At 42.2% G+C, this 22,478-nt stretch overlaps 4 protein-coding genes across 5 annotated transcripts; 3 read left to right on the top strand and 1 right to left on the bottom strand.

The window, feature by feature from the left end:
• Positions 1-755: 755 nt before the first annotated feature.
• Positions 756-4,299, bottom strand: syngr2a (synaptogyrin 2a). Its single transcript, XM_070848610.1, has 4 exons — positions 4,092-4,299; positions 2,668-2,905; positions 2,377-2,510; positions 756-2,253 (listed from the first exon to the last, which is right to left on the bottom strand). Exons 1-4 carry the CDS (start codon positions 4,188-4,190, stop codon positions 2,050-2,052), a joined length of 675 nt encoding a protein of 224 aa, XP_070704711.1. The 5' UTR covers positions 4,191-4,299; the 3' UTR covers positions 756-2,049.
• Positions 4,300-5,167: 868 nt separating this feature from the next.
• Positions 5,168-12,584, top strand: LOC139216486 (transmembrane channel-like protein 6). Its single transcript, XM_070847613.1, has 20 exons — positions 5,168-5,241; positions 5,683-5,771; positions 5,856-5,981; positions 6,064-6,213; positions 6,347-6,455; positions 6,546-6,633; positions 6,706-6,969; positions 7,051-7,271; positions 7,360-7,504; positions 7,892-8,035; positions 8,384-8,541; positions 9,053-9,143; positions 9,297-9,394; positions 9,478-9,573; positions 9,664-9,739; positions 9,828-9,961; positions 10,773-10,949; positions 11,156-11,234; positions 11,794-11,875; positions 12,006-12,584. The coding sequence occupies exons 1-19, from the start codon at positions 5,168-5,170 to the stop codon at positions 11,872-11,874; spliced, it is 2,400 nt and encodes a 799-aa protein (XP_070703714.1). The 3' UTR covers position 11,875; positions 12,006-12,584.
• Positions 12,585-12,843: 259 nt separating this feature from the next.
• On the top strand, positions 12,844-14,243 carry LOC139217257 (heterogeneous nuclear ribonucleoprotein A1-like 3). Its single transcript, XM_070848577.1, has 5 exons — positions 12,844-13,050; positions 13,228-13,322; positions 13,398-13,493; positions 13,597-13,737; positions 13,865-14,243. The coding sequence occupies exons 1-5, from the start codon at positions 13,038-13,040 to the stop codon at positions 13,982-13,984; spliced, it is 465 nt and encodes a 154-aa protein (XP_070704678.1). The 5' UTR covers positions 12,844-13,037; the 3' UTR covers positions 13,985-14,243.
• Positions 14,244-14,883: 640 nt separating this feature from the next.
• cenpx (centromere protein X) lies at positions 14,884-17,846 on the top strand. 2 transcript variants are annotated; one of them, XR_011585606.1, is made up of 6 exons: positions 14,884-14,936; positions 15,467-15,518; positions 15,618-15,671; positions 15,757-15,845; positions 16,510-16,615; positions 16,699-17,846. XR_011585606.1 is itself a non-coding variant. In XM_070848675.1 (5 exons), the coding sequence occupies exons 1-5, from the start codon at positions 14,901-14,903 to the stop codon at positions 16,522-16,524; spliced, it is 246 nt and encodes an 81-aa protein (XP_070704776.1). In that variant the 5' UTR covers positions 14,884-14,900; the 3' UTR covers positions 16,525-17,846. The 2 variants fall into 2 exon arrangements, 1 of the variants encoding a protein (XP_070704776.1); XM_070848675.1 differs by having other exon boundaries at positions 16,510-17,846.
• The last annotated feature ends 4,632 nt before the right edge of the window (positions 17,847-22,478 follow it).

Below are 22,478 nucleotides of genomic sequence, written 5' to 3'. Positions count from 1 at the left end.
GGAGTGGTTTAAAGATCTGATTTGAACAACAAATATCATTCAGTGATTTAAAAACAAACTATAACAACTCTAATACAGTTACTAGTTAGTTATTTACTGAGTAAGAGGGTGAAGAGCTGACAGCCAAAATAAGAGACCTCTACAGTTTGTTATCTGACTGTGTCTCTTCTTTTGCCTCCTTGAAGTTATGAAGTTATGTCCATGAAGTTACGTGGTCACGTATTCAACAGATCACATTTCTCATTTACTAGTAACAACATCAAAGAGGTGACTTTAAATGTATTCAGAAACTAACTTCACCTTCCTCCAGTGAAGAGGATGTGAAGAGAACTGTCTGAGGAGTAAAAGCAGAGAGGGAACATTTATGAATCTTTTTTTTCAGTATGAAAAGTAGTTTTTTCTTTTGAGAGCTGTCAGCAAATAGGTGTTAGATATTCATTTTAACCTAAATCCATGTCTGTGTATTCTAAACACCATCCCTGATCTTTTTCCAGAAAGGACACAAATTATGACTACGGTTAACTAGTTTGCATTAAAAGAAAAAAAAATATTTTGGTACCATGAAAGGAAAAAATGCAAATAAAAAGAACTTAAGCCTGGAGAGCCAAAACTGTGGCTTTTTTCTTTTTTTAAATAACTTTGAATGAGACGAAATCTGAGAAATGTGCAAGATGCATTAAATATGAAAAGTGGTATTCCAAACCACACAGAGTCGTTTGGTAAAAATTAAACTCACAGAAAATATGCACGACACATTTGTTGTAAAGCACACATACAGTGTTTTATTGTCTTTACGTCATTACGGTGCCGTCTCCACATTCACACAATCACTACTCAAATATTTGCCAAAGGAGCACAGCTCCGGCGTCCGTCTCTTTCTTCATATAGGACTGAAGTTATGGGCTGGCCCAGAGGTTTAAAACAGAACAGTTTTTATTTGGCAAACCCCGTGTGATACAGAATACTCTATAAGGCACTTTAATAACAAATTATTGTAAAGCCATCGAGTGAAATCGCAACACCTGTAAAAAGGTACAACTACAGCGTGTGAAAAACAAGGAAAAGCAAGAAGGAAAAAGTGAAGTAGGTAAAAAAATTAAGGTTTGATTGTCATCAACCTGGACTGAAAGGATTAAATAAGGAATATATCGATTTACCCAAATATCACTGAACTCCTGAAATCAAATTATGGCTGATACGTTGGCTGAACTGGATATCTTTAAAAACTGTACTCAAGAAAGGCACATTAAACTTTTAGAGAGGTAGCTGATATGAATGAATGGTGTGGCTACCTTAAAACAAAACAAAAACACCCTTAAATACTAAAAAAAAGTTGGATTTAAAACATTAAAATGAACAATCTTAGATCAGACATTGGCAACTAACTGCCCCAAAGAAGTGAACCGTGTTTTTCAGTGCATACAAGCCATTTTTTCAGTGGTTGATTGAACAAAGACAGTAGTTAGAGAGAAAACATTTTTGGTGAGCCCTCGGATTAAATAATGTGTGTTGTAATATGTTGGTTTGGTGGTCAAATAACTTTACAGCTGCTGAACTGCTGTATGTGAATCGAACAGTAACATATTCAAAAGAAGTAAAAGAAAAAAAAATAACAATAATCAAGTGTCCAGCTTAACAATGCAAAGCAGATTTCCCGGCAACAGTGTAAATCCTGTTTTATGATTGGCGCTTTGATATTAAAAGCTCTCAAAATACACTCTTAAATGAAACAACAGGGGCACTGAAGTCATTACAGTTGGTTTGTTACAAAGACAACAGTCATCCTCTCTCGCCACACAACACAATCTCCTTCTACCAAAATACTTATATTTTCAGAGTTCGCCTGCTGTGTGCGGCACTTTGAACGACACAGCACAACAAACCAAAAAAAAAACATGTCAGTGCACCCAAAAATATGCAAAAATGGGTTCTGCGGGAGGAAAACAGGAGTGCAGGGAGCAGTCCGAGTTGTGGGTGAAATCATTGGCACGCGTCTTTATTTAAAAAGAAGACTCCCCTGTTGGATTCATGCGTTTGAATCTCAGTCCTTCAATAAGTCGGGGGCTTGTACTCCCCCGGCTGCTCCTGGCCGTGGGAGAAAGGCGACTGCTGGTAGCCCGCGGGGCCGCTGCTGCTGGCGTACGGAGCGGGCGGGTACGGGGTGGTGTGGTCGCCGGCTGGGTCTCTGTACTCCTGGTCGAACTCGCTGACGCCTTGGCGATACCTTCCGTATGCAAAGTAGAACAGGAGACCCTGTCGAGAGAGGCGTGGGTCAGTGAGCGGAGCTTTTACACAACCAGTCGAGATCTGTTGTCTGTTATCAGAGGATTTTGTTAGTCAAATGCTGCCGACACACGGAGGCGATGAGAGACTCACCCAGGAGACGATGGAGAAGAAGGAGAAGGCCACGACAGCCCGGGCGGCATCACCAGGGACGCTGATACCGGTGGTTTTGGACCACTGGTTGGCCAGGACACAGAAGCAGATGAACCACAGGAAGGTCCATGCCGCTGTTAAAAAATGCCAAATTCAAAGCAGAGACATAAATAGCCAGGATTGAGTTCAAATATGAAGACAGCATTCATGTAAGCTAGACTGCACTTCCTGTTTTTTGGGGAACAGTTCCGTTATTTTAGTATGATCAGTCTGCGTTCAAACCTCACTCACCTGAGAAGACCAAATCTCCTATAACAATGTATTTTCTCTCTTTGGCGTTGCTGATCTGTGGGAAGTAAGCGTCCAGCACGAGGAAGACAACGCAGGCCAAAAAGGCCAGGACTCCGACGCCGACCCCGTAGCTGCAGGCGCTGTCGTTTTGGTTGAACATGCACGTGACCGTGTCCTTGGTTGCTGGGTTCACGTAGCCTTCAGCTGTGATGGTTGCAAAGACCACGATGGAAAATAGCTGCAAAGAAGGGACACACGGGGGTTAACGCCGGGGGGGAGGTGGAGAAAAATGCATGTTGGGGCCGTGTGATTCTTGTCACATGATTCACATTACAAGAAAGCTTTCCACATAACTGATGTCGAGCTGGCTTCAGACAAGTGGAGAAAAGTGAGCATATGATGCTGGAAATGTTTGATTTCCTGATCTGTTTTAACACAAGTGAGCTCCTTCTGTGTTCCTGATCCACCTCTCACACAAGAGTTAAAACAACAGCAGAAATAAAAACAATAATCTTAGGTTTAGCAAAGCAAATACTACTTAAACATGAGGATTATTTATCGATCTTTGGGTTTTGGACTGCTAGTTAGACAACATTAGGCATTAGAAGCTGATTTGAGCTGATTACAAAACATGACTGGTTATATTTTGTTATTATATCTTATATTGCTCCACTGTCACATGCTTGTCTCTTATTGCTTTAGAGATTCAGACGCAACACAAAAAGGTGACAAATGTGAAGAGTCATTTATTGTGAAATGACTTCCTGGAGAGATAAAGGGAGCAAACAGTGTCTTCTTTTCAAAACACACCTTTAACGAGTAGATTTTTACTGATCTATTCATAATTTTTTAAATTTCAGCTTCATTATCTGTGTTTTATTTGCTGTTTTTGTGATTTATCTCGCAGCGTAGCACACTGTACAAGTTACTGTAAAGAGTGTGATATAAATAAAGTGTCTTACTATCATTACAATAAGAAGCTTCATCTTGCTCACAACAGATGACGCTGGGAAAGTTTCAATTCCTGCTCTTTTCACACATTATACACACACAGACACACAAAAATACCGACATCCTCTCCGAGATTTAAATCATTCTGGTTCAACATGTAAAAACCAAAATAAGCAACACAAGATGCCAAACAAACGATCAGGTGGAAAAGTGACAGTTGGTGCGCTGACACAGCACTGGACATGCTAGCTAACGTTAGCTAGCATCAACAAGTCTTCTTTTTTTTTTTACTTTATGTAACATTTATTAGAGATTTCAACCAAACACGCAGTTTATGTCCAGTGTCGGCAGCTTAGAGAGCCGACTATCTGTGTCATTTACTGGTTTGTGTCGACCCTGGCGGCTCACATCTGTTACTCGGGGATGTGACAGCTGCTAGCTCCGATGCTAACTCCTCCCGTGTGGTCACTCACCCAACTCAGGCAGCGCAAAATGGTCTGAGGCTGCTTCACGAAACCCTCTAAATCAAAAGCACCGCCTGCCAGCGAGGCCCCGTAAGCGCTGCTCTGCATGTTTCCACGTTTAAAAAACTAGAAAAACGCCTGTCAAACTGTTCAAAGACGAGCTAGACTGGTGCTCCAGTGAAAGTTTGGGCAGTTTCGTTTTGCTAAACAACTTCCTGAAAACTTTTTTTTTTTTAAAGACCGCCCCTGCTCTGAGGCGTTCAAGCGATGCTCGTAAACGGCAAATATCTCGTTCAGAAAAGAAAAGAAAAAAAAACCCAAAACCCTGTCATGGGTTGTTTTTAGCCGGATATCTAAATATAACTTCAATGGTCTTTGCTATTTTGTAGTTGTAGCTATGAGATAGTAGTGACTCTAAGTAAACCTCAAGCGAGAATATAACAGCCGCAGTAAGTAGTATACTGCACAGTATATTGCAGGGCTGTTCATTTTACGACGTGCAAAGGTTCATGTTGCTTGATATAAAAGGTATTTTGAAAGAACATAATAAACTAGTGTGTTACCCAAAACTAGTATTCATTTCCACTGAATACTAGTTTTCACCAGTTTAGTATGCCAGCTAAACAAATGTAATGCTGTAGTTCTTCACTTTGACCACTGGAGGGCAGTAAACACTCATGATTATAAAAGCACTGAGCTTCAAGACTGAAACAGCAGCACACTGACACTTCCAGTGAGACACGAGATAGCTAATGTTACATATTAGATATCTTTATACCAAGTTATGGAGACAAGAATTTTTTGGCATGATTTTATTCATTCATTTACCATGAAATGCCCCGGTGACGTGCATGACTGGGCTTCATCAGATGCAGGCAAATAACTTAAGACCAATTGCAAATAAGGCACAGCTGTGCTGAGAGAGACAGAGAGAGGAAGTGTGTATGCGTTTTGATAATTAGTCGCATATAGTTTGCCATAGTGTCAGGCATTGCGCGCTGCTCTGTGGTCTGCTGTGTAATTCATGGTGAAGACTGAGCTACTGCAGTCTGCGTGTTTGCAGCAAACAGAGATCACCACAGACGATGGCCTACAGTGTGAGCTTCTCGGTCAACCTTTGTGAAATGGACTCTGACTCTGACTCTGACTCTGACTTTGAGTAAGTCTTCTTCCTATCTTTCAACTGAAGAGTTCATGGGAGAAAACTTTCTGACATTTGTTCTGTCTTCCTGCTTGGCTGGTCTGATGCACTTTGTTTTCAACCAATTGGTGGATTTTTTCTTATTGTAATTTAATTTTCTCTCCTATCTGTAGTTCACACAAGTCTTCTTGATGCTCATTTGTATACTCAGAAAACATGCCAGCAAGTACTTTCATTGCTTTCATAGCTACGGCTCCCAGTGATTTTTAAATGTACGCATTGGTCACTGGAAACCATTCAAGCTTTCAAAGTTAGAGCAGGGAAAACTCCACCTTGGAAAAGGGATTCATTTTAGATACGTGTGTGTATTCTATATCTATGCCGCTGTACCGAGGGCGCTCGGACTAAAGCCTTTGGGACATTGGGTCGTTATTTCCCCTGATGGTCGTTCTCCTTCAGGAACCTGGGGGAGGCTGAGCCATGGCAGAGGTGTCCTGAAAGCCTGCAGATGGACGTTTTAAGGGAATGTACAGGTACGAATGCAGAGTGTCTACCATGTGCTGCAACTAAAAGCCTTTTCAAGTGTAGTTTCATCTCATAGATAAAAACAAGTAACATTTTCTGTGGAGCAGACCGTGACATTGATGGCCACACGAGAGACGGGACGCTGGACAGGCAGCAGATGGACCCTCCGCAGAGGCACCGCTGGTCAGCTGCCACCCTAAAGGTCCTCTCCTCAATGCCCAGTCGCACTTCTGGTGAGAGGAAACCTTTCTCTACTGTTTAAGTGTTCATCTATAGGTGTGAAGTATTAAAATATGCTGTTCTTTGTGCACACAGGGCCACATAGCGTTGCAGCAGTTTCCCTTCATGCCAGACAATCATCTCAGCTACGCCGATCCCAGGCCTCCTCCCATGATGCTCCTCGCCCCTCCAGACCAGTCCAGGATGAGTTGATGCAAGCAGATCCGGAGGAAACCAGCACTGAAGGTGAACTAACTGCTGCTCTCGTTCAAATGAGCCTCCCTGCTTTCTGCTCACTGCAGCGACTTGTCTCTGAATGTCTCGGCAACATCCACATGTGCAGCAGATCATTTGGTCGCCTCTAACTTTTGGTTTACAGAAAACAAGAGGGAGCAGTTGGTGTCCAACCTCCGAGGCCTATCGGTGAGCGAGGGCATGCGCAAGCTGCGAGCCATGCCGCTTAGCCTGGTGGATAAGATGGAAATCAGGTACATGTGGCGCTGAGGACATTCAATGGCCTGCAAACTAAAGCCACCAGCACAGTGGTAAAACGTTTTTAACAACTTATCTTTTATTAGGCGACTTGTTTTCAGTGGCGTAGGTGAAAGTTCACTCATCAGCAGAAATATTCCATGCTACAGTCGCCTGAGTGTGTACATTTCACAGGTGAGTACAAGTGGTAAGGTGTGAATTGCTCCTGTTTGTATCAGTGGCGCACTCATGGAGCTCTCCCCTCAGACTTGGCGGCACTGCCTGTTCAGCTGCCTGCCCATCCTCAGCTCCCTCCAGCTGTGGCACGCGCCCATGAAGCGACTGAGCGGACGTTTCGGAACTGGGGTGCTCTCCTACTTCCTGTTCCTCCGGACCCTCCTGCTCTTTAACCTCCTCCTCTTCACCATCAACGGCCTGTTCCTGGTCTTCCCTCAAGCTGTCAATCCTCCTCCTCGTAATTATGAGTCCCATCCTGATGCTTTCACTGGCCTCGAGCTTCTCACAGGCACCGTAAGATGGCCTTTTGTCCCATCATAGCGTGTATACGTCTTTGTTTCCGTGGCACCCTCTTGAACCAGACTTCTTTGGCAGGGTTACCTCTCCGAGAGTGTGATGTTTTACGGCTACTACACCAACACCATCATCAAAACATGTCGAGCTGCCGACTTGAGCCACAGCTCCACTGCTGAATCACTCGACCTGCCAGTCTGTGACACCGACAAGTCCCTGATGGTGCCGTACAGCATACCTGCAGCCTATTTCTTTACCATTGGCATCGCCTTCTTCATCATCTGCATCATCCTGGTGTACAGGTGGGACAATAAGCAAATTGCTTCGGCATTCAGCTTCATCGTACTCCACCGGTGTTGTGTGTTTTAAAGCTATGTTGTTCTCCTGCAGCATGTCCAAGTCCTTCGGGAGAAGTTTTCGTGTCCTCAAGTCAAATGGGAATCTGGCAGACCAAGTTTTCTGCTCCTGGGACTTTAAAGTCAGCAAGAGGATGCCTGTCAGACTTCAGTCTGAGAAAATCAGCACCCAGCTCAAAGTAGGTAATCATTGGAATATTCAATCAGACTCAATGAAAATGTGAAGCTCATTTTTTTTACGTAAATACCAACTGATTTCAGAAGTCTTCATTTCCTTTCCAAACGGGAGCATCAGTGTGAACCATTTTGAAACGTGAACTGCTGTAAATGCTTTTAAAGGAAGCAGAGATGATTCTTGGCCTCCTCCTTTGTCACACAACCTCAACTTTTGCATAGCTAACAGGAAGCTTTTAATTAGACACTTTAACACCCCATGCGAGGCTTACGGGTGCCATTTGTCTTATGAGGATGTGGCTCTATTCTAGTCTATTCTAAACAGAATCGAGTGCAGCGCTTAAAAAGCTCGTTTAATCGGCTCCACCTTACAAATGCTGATTGCCGCACAGGAGCAGCTGTCTGAGCTGATGAGCGGAGACGACGAGAAGAGTTGCACGCAGCGACTCTGCCGCTTCGTAGTGCATCTGATGGCGTGGGTGACGTGTCTGGCTTGCATCTTCCTGGGCGCCATGGCAGTCCACTACCTGTCTGAGGTCAGAGAAAAGCCACGCGACAACAGCAGTGCAGCCAGATGTGACGTTTTTCATGCACATTTGAGCAGCTTAAGGGCCTGTCAAAGGGCCTGTCCTAGCATTTTCTCATGACTACCACAAAAATGACTTCTGCTTTCTTCTCATTCATGTGACTTGACTTCTCAGTCGTTCTTGCAATACTGATAAGTGCCAAGATGCATTTCACTGATATAACGTCCACAAAATGACTGCAGTTTTCTTCTCACACGTTTCTCATGACTTCCTGTTGTGTCTTTAACTTTATTTTCTCATGGTTTTCATGGGGTGTTGGTGTGCAGCCCTCACTGTGGTCTGTCCGTTCCCTCACAGGCTGTCATTAAGCAGGGAAATGTCAGAGAAGGTGAGCTGCTGCTCATGTCTGCAGTGGTGTCGGGCATTAACCTGCTGCTTCCGGGCCTCTTCAACCTGTGTGCCTGGATAGAGAATCACGACTCACCCGGTGTTCGAGTACATGTCTCCATCTTCAGGTGAGGAGAGGAACTGAGTTTAACAAAAAATCAACCACATCACAATGGACAGGTTATTCATGTAAAATCACACTGAGCCACTTGTTGAGTAATTTTGAAAGACTTCATTACTTACTGATAAATTTAGCTTGGCTGTTGCTCTGCACTAAACGCTATGTTGTAGTATATGTTTCATATAACTGTTCTCTTCAGTTATTGTTTCGTTTCCCTGGAAGATTTCACCTTTTTTACAACATGGAAAGGTTCCCTCTTCCTTTTGAGCTGTTTCAGTTTTATTCCATGGAGTCTAATTGAAGCATGAGAATATTTAAGTAATATTTTGTAATGTATTCTCATTTGTTTCTTTGATATGTCAACTAAAAGGAATCCCAAAATGAAGACACAAATACTCTGCTTTCAATATCAATTTGTCAGTTACCTCGTTAAAGTTACACCTACTAACCATGAAATATGACTCTTTAAGCTTGTGTTTTGGCAGTTTAACCCATGTCATTAACTCATCATTTCTCAGGAACCTGTTGTTGAAGATCAGCATCGTAGGAGTGCTGTGTTTCCGCTGGCTGGGGAGAATTGCTGTGGAACCAGAAAGTCGTGGTTTACAGGTTTCAAGCTCCATATCTAAGCTTCTCTATAATCATGTTTGTAACGCGACACTGCATTTACATGCTATTCGTTCCTAGCAGATTACCGTTTGTGCACCGCACATGATTACATGTGTTAGTTATTCTTCACATTTATGTTTGTGTCGTCCACAGTGTTGGGAGAGCTTTGTGGGCCAAGAACTGTATCGATTGCTCTTGATGGACTTTGTCTTCACGGTGCTTTACACTTTTTTAGGAGAGTTCCTGTGGAGGCGAGTTGGTTCTTTACCAGCGAATCATCTAATTTGATTCTGTAGTTTTATGAGTTTATAAAACTGTAGCTTCGTCCCTACAGGCTCTTTTCTAAGAAGGTGCTGAAAAGAAACAGGAAGCCAGTGTTTGACATTGCTCGTCATGTGCTGGAGCTCATATATGGACAAACTCTTACTTGGTAATTCCACAACATTACAACGCACCCTTGGAGCCCATCATATATAACAGCAAAGTGAATAAAGCATTAATGGCTTTCAGTTCTTCCCAGGCTCGGGGTTCTGTTTGCTCCACTCCTTCCTGCAGTCCAGATAATAAAGCTGTTTGTGCTTTTTTACATGAAGAAGGTTGGTGCAACAGGTGTTTCAATGTCAGACAGTGTTTACTCTGGTTTGTATGTCAAATTAACCATCATTTGTCTGGTTTCTGCCCCAGAGTAGTCTACTACTCAACTGTCAGGCCTCCAGAAAGCCCTGGAGGGCCAGTCAGATGACAACACTGTTCATCTCTCTTTTGTGCTTCCCCTCATTTCTTGGTGCTGCCGTGTCTGTCACTTACACAATTTGGACGTGAGTAACAAAAAAGGCCTCCCCTCTTGACGGCTGCGATGCTCACAGGCAGTTTCCACACTGAACGACATGCAAATACCACGACATCAGACACATAGCTTTCTCAAAACATTCTTTGAATCCAATGTCTTCATGAGTCATACTGCACTCAAGGATGTTAACTCAAAAATAAAATGATCTCTGTTCTGCTGCCAGAAATATTCATTAATTCAAACTTTAAAAAAATTAATTTGACTGTAAATTTACTTATTCTTAAAGGAATAATTCAACATTTTGTGAATATATGCTAATTTGCTTTCTTACCAAGGTTTCACTCATGTTTCTATGGTAAATATGAACAGCCAGTTAGGTTAGTTTAGCAGACTGGAAACAGTTTGCTTTGCTTTGAATGAAGGTAACAGAATCCACCGACGAGTAAATATGACTGATTTTTGAGGAGTTGTGTACCAGACTATTTCTTGGCCAGGACCAGTTACCAGACTCCGGGCCAAGGGACGGCCTTTAAAACGATGAATTTAAATCTTTGTTATCACATATTACCAACTCGCTTAACTGGTGACCTTTAGAGGTGCTGGTTAAGCTGAACTGTGGACAGAGCCGTCTCTTCAAACTCTGTGATAAAGTGTTTCCCAAAATGTCAAACTATTCCTTTTTAAGATTTGCCTTCAGTAGAAATGGGCTTGGGGCTGGGTGCCATAGACTGGAGGTAGATTGTTAAATAGTGCAATATGGACTGATGCATTGTTGTGTTTGCTTTTTTTTTTTTTCTTTACTGGGTTTTTAAAAGAGATCACCTGTTTGCCTTCCACAGGATTAAACCCTCATCGGGGTGCGGCCCTTTCAGGAATCTCACCACAATGTTTCAGTCAGGGCAGCTGTGGGCCAAGGAGCTGGAGAACGCCCACCCGATCCTGTCCTGGCTCAGCTGGGCCTACAACTCCCTGATGGAGAACCCGCTGTTCTTATTCATCGCCACTGGAGTCTTTCTGTAAGTGGCGGCATCACAAACGGAGTTTACAGGAACTGTCTAGTTTCCACAAACATGCACACATTTACTACGCATTTGATTTGTTTTTATATTTTGTTCCTTTTGGTGCTAACATTGTTAAAGTGTCTGCCTTCTTGAAACATTTGTGAGCTATTGCTAATGCTCTATATGTTTGATTTGATCCTTTATGCTTTCATTTTTTTCAGATTGGTGATATACTTCCACGCTCAAGTTGTTGACGGCCAAAGGAAAATCATCAGTCGGTTAGAAATGCAAATTGAAAATGTACGCATTATCAAACTTTTTTCCAAACAAGACGGAGTCTCCATAGCCTTACTAGTGTCAGCATGCTAACATGTGGTAAATGTTGACATGCTGATGTTTAGCAGGTGTTTTGAAATGTTCATTGTGCTAACATTTGCTCATTTGCACAGAACACAATTTACAGCTGACGGGCACGTCACTGGACACATTTGATGCGATAAGAATGAATCTCTGAATTTCAGATTCATTTGAGTGCATAAGTGAAAACTCCGACCTTCTGGTGGCACCAGAGGAAACATCAGGGGATAATAAAAGTCAGAGGAAATCATTCTGAGGGCACTGTGGATATCTGTACCAAACTTCATGACAATCCATCCAATAGTTGTTGAGACATGTTATTAAAAAAAAAAAAAAAAGCAAATGCCAATTTTATGGTGGCACAAGAGGAAAGCTCAGGGGATCAGTAAAGTAGGATTCATCCTCAGGGCACCATGAACATCAAATTTCATGTAAATCTACAATTGCAACACACACAGCATCAATATTAATCTTAATGCGTGTTCTGTCCTCTTGTATACAGACGGGTAAGGACAAAAAATTTCTCATTACCAAATTGCAAGCCATTTGTGAACAGAGCAGTCCGGTTTCCCCTCATAGATAAGGTTGGTATTCTAAACCCTGTATATCATCATCTCTGTGGATCAAACATAACATCTTTGTGTGCTTCCTGTTTTAATGCCTTTTTTTTTTTCCCCCATTCTGTGGCTGAACGACATTCACGACAATCTACAGCGACAGCAGGATGCTGTCTCATCAGCGGCAAGAGTCTTGACTTTGATATTTCCTCGTCTACGCTGAGATGATTGTCAACATCTTCAGGAATGTACAGTGAGAACAGAAACAAAACCAAAGTGGTGGTGTTGTTTTTTTTTTTAAAAATATATTGCATAATGTCCGGTGAGTCTTTAATGTGTATGGATACAAATGAAATCTGACTGTTAGCACTACAATGGAGCTCGTACAAGTCATACATAGAGCTCCTATTGTACGTCAGGATGTACATGTTTTTATATGTGTAGTTATTTGTTAGATTCTGTGAATGTCTACGAATGATGATCTTGAATGTGTGGTATGAAGAGACAAAATACATTTGTTTGAACATGTTGACTGCGTTATTGAAATGAGCAACCCTCTTGATGTGGTTTCTTCTTTGACAAACTTGACAAACAGCAAACGTGCCCTTCGCTGGAAACATTTTCTTTTATCTGATTGGCCCCAACACAGCAACGATTCCTCCGTGTCATTCATCCGAACACACATATAATTAATGATCACCAGTAACGATGCAGCATTTTATAAAGGTTTTGTACTTTTTTTAATGGGCTGCCACAGCATATGAATAAATAATGCGCATACACCCATAGACATGCATAAAATTGCAAAAAAAATAAAGTGCAGTACATTTGATTTACTTTATTTCAGAAATGCAGTCGTTTTATAAAGAACAAAAGGATACAATTGGCTCTGACTACATTTAGTCATATGACTTCTTAAAGCTGAAGCTGAAAACCTGATTGACCTCGTCTTTCTTCAGGTCTATTACCAAGTGCTAAATAATGTCAGCTATTCGCTAATAGCATATTTTGACCTTAACATCAGTCCCAGCTGGCTGCTGAACAAGTTCGGCAACTTTATCTTTAACCACAAACTTGTCGCTTTGGAGCTTCACAAGAAAAATAAGTGTAGGAGGGTCCGCTACATGAAGCCTTTCCCCGTCAGGTTTCTCTGTACTTTGAGTTGAACAACAGGTTGATAAACATATGAATGATGACCTCTGGTAAGTAACAGCTTTCTTGATTTCATGCTTCATCTGCTGAGAAAATCAGATTGTAAATAACCATGTTCCTAATTTTATATAAATGTATTAGCAATCATACGTTTTGAGGTTGTTTTTTTTTTTTTTTTTTGCAAATCCATCATATTATTAAAAACTGTCATCTCATCTTCCCTCCAGGAAGTGGAATGGAAGTGAACACGGCATCTAAAAAAAGAGTGTACATCACTCTTCCAAAGAAATTCGTTTCAGCTTTTGCTGAACATTACGAACTGGTAAACATTTTCTCCCATTATTTACAGGGGAGGTACACTATAATGTGCATCTCATGATTTTCTATCATTAAACAGGACCATGGATTGGTCATAAAAGAGCTGAACCCCTATATAAATGAAGGATATCTACGAGCATACTTTAAAGACTGGGGCACTGTCACAGCGTGTAAGGTGATGGCTATAAGAAATACTGCTATATTGATAAAGATAATTAAGATCAAGGAGATTTTGTTACCTAATTGTACAAATTCCCCTCTGATGAATTGCATCTCAGATTAAGAAGAGCTCCAACTCGAAGGAAAAAGCATTTGCGTATGTGAGGTTTTCTACAGAGGATGAAGCAGACAGAGCAGAATGGGCTGGTCCTCATTATATTGGAGGCGATGTGGAAGTGAAACGTGTTGTCAGTCCAAAGGTGATTCTATGCTGGAGATATTTCTTTCCTCATAGCACACATAGAAACCTCTTGCAGAAATAAATGTTGATCAGTAGCATTTGACGTCTGCGTCTTCGTCAGCTAACTATAAAAATGCGTTTTGCAGATGGCGGAGGACTCAGAGGAGGAGCTCACCACTGTTGCCAAGCCTCGACGACAGCGTTCAATGGGTTTGGGCTACATACTGGAAGATGCTCAGTGGTTAGATGATGAGCTGGTTGAATAAACAAAAACTGTGCTAACGTTTAAAATCTCAGCTTTATGTGTCCATTAATGTAGAGATTCTAAGATAATGTGACTCCATCATGGGTGAAGTGATAGTATAAAATATTCTGTAACCAATTATATATAAAGTATATAAATGTATACTACACCTACATGCCTTCATACATATATATAATAATGCATTGTGCTGTTTTTTGGGTCTTCTGGCAATTTTCTACCTTGAATAATAAAGTTCTATCTGTGGTTTATTTACAGTTTGATATATACATTGTATGCTGTTGTTCATTGTTGCTTTTTAATCTATTTTAAAATAGGCTGTGCATCTATTTTTCCATCAACTTGTCTATACACAATAGTCCTGTTTTCATTTTTATCTTTACCTTATCTTCGTTCACCTTTCTTGTCCTTGTTTTTAGCTGTATATCTGTGCCAAAGTACACTGAGAGCGACTTAAAACCAGAGGGAAATTCCTTGTATGGGTGCACATGCAACCATAAAATATAAATTAGATGCTCACTCACTTTGTGCAGCCCCTTTTTGGTGAAGGCAGCCTGATTCATAGTTTATAAGATTCTGTGGATCGGCACAGCAGTGTCTAAAATGCTTGCATCATGTCATTGCTCTTAATATGTGAGGATGAAAGAAATGATTTTGACAGATTCAGTTTTGCTTTGCTCTTACCTCTTTATTTAAAAGATGGAAGAATCATGTTAAGCCTAAGGCCTATGAATTTAATGAAAATAGATAATGTGCGTGTAAACAGCAAAACAGCAAAAACTACTATTTTGATTTTCAAATTAAAATCTAAAGGCTAAAGTTTATTTTGTTAACGTATCCGGAGGACGGCGCAAATGACGTCAGAGACCAATAGCCAATCCCTACGCAGAGCGCCAAGTTTCCGTCACAGTATCAGAAACATGGCGGCGAAGGACGCGGAAATTGAATTCAAAAAGGTAATCGATTGTTTATGTTTACTTGGTTTTCCCTGATGTTAAATAAGAATGAATCTGTCCTTCAGCTGTTTTTAGCTGAATTGCTTTCATTTACGACTCAGCGTTCACGCCGGTCTTTTTAACAGAGCATATAAATGGTTCCTCGTTTGTCTGTTAGACTGATTAAACTTTACAGCTAAGACATTTTTCAGTGGATTAACAGTAAAGATAAATGTACGCCGAATGGAAGAGTAATTATTGAAAAAAAAAGTTCAAAAGTTACTATTCAGGAATAAGTGGTACTTTCGCCGATGCACCAGAGCGTATTAAATTGACATTTTTCCAAAGGTAGTTTGGTATTAGGAGGCCATGTAGGAGAACGCATCAGCAAGCTGCAAAATAAAAGCAATGATATGTTGTTAGGAAAACCAAATGAGGACATTTGCAAATGTAGATAACTGTTTTTACACCAGTTTTGTGTTCATGTGTGCACAAAGACGGGCTCTACTACACTACAAGCTTCTCTATTCGTCTCTATGCTCTATTTACAGGACACAGTAAGCAAACTCTTGTCAGGCTTCTTCAAGGAGGACAAAACCAGACGTGAGTTGGATGAATATTGTCTCCACAGAAGCGACTTTGCCAAAGGTGTTTGTGATTTATTTGTGATTCTACGTCTCAACACCTCTCACTCTGTTACAGTAAGTGGCGATGCTGTGCTGCTCATGGCAGAGATGCTCAGAGTATTTGTCCAAGGTAAGGAGTTCTGTTGGGTGCAACTGTACACAGAGTTTTTTTTTTTTTTTATCATGAAACTTTTAATCTGTCGTTTCACTTCCAGAGGCTGCCGTGAGATCACAGAAACAAGCTGAATCTGAGGACTGTGAACAAGTGGACATCGAGCACTTTGAAAAGATCCTACCTCAGCTGGTGTGTAGCTCAACAAAGTGGGGTTTTAATGCATTTATTTAGGAGCCATGAATCATAATCGTGCAATGCAAAGGCTGGTCCAGTGTCTTGTGTAATCTGTATGTGTCGCTTAAACCAACATGGCATTTCGGGAAGTTTGGCTCCTGATGTTTCTCTGATGTTCACTCTGCATCCTTCATATTACACTAGTTGTTATTATCCATGCAGCTAAAATTCCCCTTTATACATTATTTCTGTATTACAGCTACTCACATGAACAAGTAGAGGGCCCTCCATGTGATCACTGATCCAGTATTGACTGTAGAACTTCATTCCTTCTTGTATTTGAATCAGTGTGCTTTATTTTGTTGATAATGTTTTTATCGATTTAGTATTTTTAATCACTGTTCAAGTTCTCCATTGTACATCATAACTTCTGTCAGCTAATGCAGCTCAGGCTCCAATCTAACCAAACATTAGAGTGCCTACAGGTGTGGTTTAAAATGAATAAGTGAAGTTAAATCAATTTTCCTGAAATCCTACGCTGTAGTCAAATTGCTAGTATGTTGTTTGTTATATGAGATGCTTGCTGGACTTAAGATATGGCACGCGTGCATCATTGATGCACAAAAAGAAATGTAATTTCCAGTATTAATCTCAGTCTTATAACTCTTTTCCAATGCAGCTGCTGGACTTCTAGCACCACAAGATGGAGCCAGAGTGTTGCCTGCGTGTTCCTTCTGCACTCCTACAGCTTCAGTTCATACACCCTCAAGTTTAGTTTTACCAATGTCAGTATTTTCTGCATAACTACGATTTCATAATCATTTAGATTTGAGGTTATATTCAGACTCACATTCTGCATTCATCGGAGTTGGTTGATTTCAAGTGGAAATCAGCAGTGCTGTCCGCACGTCTCCTTGCCACCACCAATAAGGCCCACCTGTGCTCCTCTGTGCAACAACAGGTGCTTCCAGCATGCTCCATGGCGCCCTTCATCAAAGCCTCCTGGAGCAGTTGGAAGCAATTAGAGTAATAAGGGGAGCAGCCAGTCCCTTAGATGATGACAAGTGCCAGGAAAAAAGGAGTACCCCCTCCGGCCACTTTGAAGTTCCCTTTTGCTGTCCTGCGATGTTTAGTTAGAGGTGGGGGGAAGGGCAAAGGGGACCTCTGGCACAGGGGGAAAGTTGAATAGGAGTGTGCGTGCACGAATGTGTGCATGTGTTAGCCCAACATGGCCAGAGACCACACGCATAGATATTCTGTTTGAAAGGAAACATAACAAAACACATTGGAGCATGGTCCAAGAAGAGCAGGGTGCAATTCTGAAGGTAAATAAACAAAAGAGGCGAGTAGTGAAGGTGCTTTCTCTCCTTTCATCACAGCAGAGGGGGAAGTTGGGCCTGCGAGGGAGAGGGTAATGTGGGGTTTTCTAACCCAAGTGCCTCTGATGGTTTTCCACCAGTGGTGTATTTGACTAACGTGTCTTCACTGTGAGTCAGCATAGCTGTACAACACCTCACAGTATTTATTTGTGTGGCTCTTTGGTGACTCACTGCGCTTACAAATGCTGTTCACATACAGCTGGAAGCAACTTAGGCTTAAGTCAAGAGTCCAGGCTCGGATAGGTGCTCAAGGACACGGCACCTGGAATTTGACCCAGCACCTTTTTAGTCGGGCCCACACTGGATTTGTGTCTCCCAGGAGTAACTTCCACAGCGGGCCTTCGGGAGAAAGTGTGTTTGGTTTAGTTTAATGATGCCACAAGGACCATGTGTGCAAAAAACACAACTTTTTGTGGGGTAAATAATTTGCTGGGTTCATAATTCAGAGTGGCAGGTTCTGCCCTCCAGTTTTGGACAGTACACTACAGAGCCACGGTTTAGACGGATATGACGCCAAAAAAAGCAAGAAAAAAAAACCTCATTGCCACGGTAAACATTTGTAAACAGTGTAGTTTTGGATGTAGATGTAATATATTGGCCTTTCGGGGGTTTTACTTAAACTTCAACTGTCAATCCTTGCAGATGAAATAAAAACAATTATTCTGTAAAATCTCTCACAGATTGTTTTTTTTTCCACAATATGAGTTGTTGGAAGCTCTTCGTACTGCACTACTGTACAACTTTTCTCCTTATGCATCTTAGTGGAACAAATTACATCTGAAGGCAGTATTATTAAACATACGAAAGCAGTTAGGACAAGAATGGGGAGGGGCGTTGAAGAGAGTAATGAGTTAAAGCTTTTCTTGATCATACATTAAAGGCTGGGAGTGTCGACAGCCAGTCCAGACGCTTTGGAGAAGCTCCGGAGTGAGAGGCTTTTCCCAGGAGACGGAGACTGATCTGTCTCCAGCCTTCTGGCTGGTCTTTGGACAGCGCTGCACATGGGATAAGGTCCTCATCATTGCCTATGATATCTGCTGATTGTAGCCTTTGATATCAATGCTGATTTTATTGAAGCACTAGTGACTGCTGGGAGGATTCTTTAACTTCCATTTGTACATCTCTTTAGATTGGCTAATAACCCTTCTTTTATCATTGCGGTTGAGTGGTGGGGCAAGGCTCCACCCTCTGGACATCAGTGTCTTTTCTTTTTTTAAATCACACCATAGTGATAAGATTAAAGGCTCATTAAGGTCTGAGAATACCTGTCCTCTTTATACATCTTTTTACAAATACAAATAGAGGGCTGTAAGTCTGCACAAGTCTGATAAGGCTGTGCTGTTAGAGTGACAGTATTTGTGGTTAATGGTGACGTTTGTCTGGGGTGGAGTCGTCTGCATCAGTCTTGAGAGTCCCTGTGAGGGTATATTAGGATTATGTCAGATTTCACTCCTTAATTCCCCATCCACTTGTCTATGGTTGTTTTTTCCTGGTAGAATGACAGATTGTCTCCAACTTTCTGTCATCTCAAAGCTCCTTTCTTCTCAGGCCCAAACTAGGGTCCTGTCTATGACAAGTGATCATAATACACCCATTTCCTTGACTGCTGGCCTTTCTTTTGATGGCTGTCATCAACAACGTCCAGGCAGACAAAATCTAAAATGTATGACCTATGTCAAAGTTTAAAAAACACGAAAAAACCCTTTACTGTACTGTACATCAATTTCAGCAGTAATTGCTCTTTTTAACTGACCTTGTATTTTTTTAACCTGAGTAGAATAATTAATTAATTGTAAGAAGTCTGGGAAAGTCAAATAAGACCTGCTGTCATGCAAGCACTTTTATAATTCTCGTAAAGACGGGAGACAACAGGAAATCTTAATCCACAAAGACGCTACAGGTGTCATTTGCCATTTTACTTTATGAGCATATACTAATAAATATGTGATGGCATGCATCTGTTCTCGAATGTTTGTGTGCATGTATGTGCTTGCATGCATGTGCTTGATCTGGGGCTGTGAGGCATTAGTGCTCAGGAGACAAGAGGCCCTTGTGGCCCCCTCATGGGCATGGAGTTGTCTAACCATAGAGGAATGCTGCAGGGGACACAGAGCGAGTGCATTCCTCTTAGATGCTCCACACGCAACTCACACACACAAACAGTTCTAAACATTTACAGCGCTGTCAAAAAAATACAAACAAAACACGCCATTTGGTGCGCATGCGTTTTACAGAAAGCTCGCGTGTGGAGAGAATTCAAATACGGAGGCAGCATCTTTGTTGACTCTATATGCTGCTGTGACATGCGGGATTCCTGGAGGCCACAGGCCTCTCGGAGGGGCCTGGGGTCCTCAGGCTAAGCTTTGTTAAGGAGCCACGGGGCCCACGCCGGGGATGATTAGAACATACCTGGCAGTTTGAGCCACTTGGGCGCTCTGCTGGGATCACCCCTAACTGGTTGTGGCGCTTGGCTGTTAGTCTGAGGCTGAAGATGGTCTGCTGCTGTGCTCTGTGTATCGGCCGGGGCTTTGGTAGCCACGGGGGTCGGAAAGGATTCTTCCGGAACCAGTGAGGTGGATGATAAGGTCAAAGACCTTGGCATGCAGCTGAAGAGGGAAAGGGGAGCAAGAGCGACGTACAATTAGGCCTGCAGCTGGGTTATTTCTAGAGCCCTGTACTACTACCTTAACTACATTACCCTCCTCTTCCACCCCAAGTCCCCTTTACTCTCTGTCTCCACCTCCCTCCTGTGTGTGGTGGCCTACATGGCCGGGGCATAGGCAATAACAACAGAGTAATCCCCTTACATAACACTGCACAAACTCAACGAAACAAGACCATTCAATTAATTTTGGGAGCGTCTAAAAATAAAGAAGCAGTTCGGTCTGGGTGACGTCAAAAGGGGTGTGTGTGTGTGTGTGTGTGTGTGTGTGTGTGTGTGTGTGTGTGTGTGTGTGTGTGTGTGTGTGTGTGTGTGTGTGTGGGAAGGAACTCATACCCCAAATGAGCCGCTGAGACCCGACTGGACTGGAGGTCAGCAGAGCGCTCTATTTTTAGGTGATATAAAAATACTCCAGCACTGGCTCACAAGATCTGTCATTCATGCTTAGGGAAGCTGTGAGCCTGAAGGTCACATACTCGGAATGATGAAAGGGCTGATTGTTTGATGATATTTAAAAAGGAGCAGGTAATGACCAAAATCGCTTTAGCTGGTGGCAGGTGGCACAGTGTGAGTTTGGCCTTTGTTAGACTTGTTAAAGGACTTCATCAGCAGACATGTGAAGCCTTCTGTGACGGGCTAATATTCACTGCAATAACAACATACACATTGTGTGGACAAAAGTGGTGAATGGGGTAAACTGCTGCCTGACTATGATGTCAAATCTAAGCAATGTTGGAGATCAGGCTGATATAAGAGTTTTTAACATAAGCATATATTGTCTCACTCAGTATATGCGGATAAAAAAACAAATTCTCAAGCCTCAAGAAAGTCAGTGTAAACAAGAGTTAAGGGTGCGTTCCCACTGTTTGTATTGGGTCAAACAAGTCTGTCTTAAGTTCCCTCCACAAGTCTAGAGGCCAGCATGTTGACTGTCCTCACAGTGGTCGGGGGCACCGGAACTCTAAATTAGCCCTGGTGAGTCAACAGCACAGCTTTCATGTAGACAAGGGTTCATGTCAGATTGCAGGAAAGGTCAGGATGTTGGGGTCAGAGGTCAGGATGCAGTGTTGGTCCTTGTCTTTAACAGCTTCCTGTCTGCTGTGTTGTGCAAACCTGAACCGTAATCCCTTGTGATGCAGGTTCAAAGCGAAGAAATTGCCTCACTCTCTGCGACAGGTATGGGACTCGTCACTCCACTTGTACTTGGTCACATAGCAACCACTGATCCATTAATGCCAAAGCAATGCTGAGCTAAATGAGCAAGGCTCTGCCTGGCCTTACACACAACGAAACAAATCCTTTCAATTCCAGTTTATTTTTGGCCACAACAGGGACATGGTTGTATGGATGACAATTCCAATCTGTCGGTCTATTGGGGTATGTCTGTCCATTAGTGTGAACCAGACTGAAATATTTCACGAACCAAAGGATGGATTGGCATGCAATTTCATACAGGTATCCATGGTCCGCAGAGGGCGACTCCTACAGACTTTGGTTATCCACTGACATTTCCTCTAGCGCCACCATGAAGTTCACATTTGGGGTTTTGAGTGAGATATCTCAAAAACTATTGGATGGATTGCTAAGAAAGCTGGTCTTTTTTTCATCTAGTGCCATCATCTGGTTAAAAATTAAATGTGCCCCATACTTCAGTTTGTGGCTGAATAATGGCTAAACTGATAATATTCCCATTGGTGGCAGCAGTAGTCTGTGTTATTGCTAACTGGCAAATGTTAGCATGTTAACAAACTCATCAAAGATGGTGAACTTGGTAAACTTTATATACTGTGGACCATGAACATCGAACCTGGTCCAGTGTAATACAGAAGGATAGTAAACATGATTGATCAGATCAAGTAGGCTTTCTAGTCCTCGAAACAAAAAACACCCCAGCTTAAAATATGTGAGATCTGTAGCAGCAAGGTTCACTATCACAATTTATTTGACAGCGATTTACTTCAAACAAATCCTGAACCACAACCTTTGAGATCTCATGGTCTGCCCTTAATAATTTATTTGATCTTTGACATGCATGTTTCATTTCAAAATATAAAACAAGTTGCACTGATGCTCCTGCTCACCCTCAGACTTTGAAGGTGCACCTGTTTCTGCACATATGTGGTTCTGCGGTGCTGGAGGGAAGGTGAAACTGCAGGGTCAACAGGAGGCACAGCAGGGTTCTCCGCTGCAAGGTGTCTCTTTTTCTCTTTGAAAGACAAATGGAAAAGGCAAGGGAGGCTCTTTTTTTTTTGTTTCTCTGGCATGAAAAACAGGGTGACCGGGAGAGGTGATTTACCAGTCTGTTCTGACATCAGACTGGAAATAAACCAGGGCCACTGGAAACAGGCTGGCCCGGAGGAGCAAGAAAGGGACGGAGCTAACGCGCAGTTCTGCATCGCACAACTTCACTTTGCTTGGGTGATGTATGATTGCCGCTCTGGGGGACAGTTGGCTCTGAAACCAGTCTGCAAATCACATTGGTTTGATTTTTGCTCTTAGTGAGAGTTTTCTAACAATCAAATAAGAATAGAAGAGGAAGATGCCAACGCAAGATGATCTGTGACCTTAGGAGACAGAAACATTGCACCACCCTCTCCCGTAAATGTT

The sequence above is a fragment of the Pempheris klunzingeri genome, chromosome 17, assembly GCF_042242105.1.
Source record: "Pempheris klunzingeri isolate RE-2024b chromosome 17, fPemKlu1.hap1, whole genome shotgun sequence".
NCBI classification, from domain to species: Eukaryota; Metazoa; Chordata; class Actinopteri; order Acropomatiformes; family Pempheridae; genus Pempheris; species Pempheris klunzingeri.
Note: the sequence above shows the minus strand (reverse complement) of the source record. Positions and strands in the feature narration are given on the sequence as shown.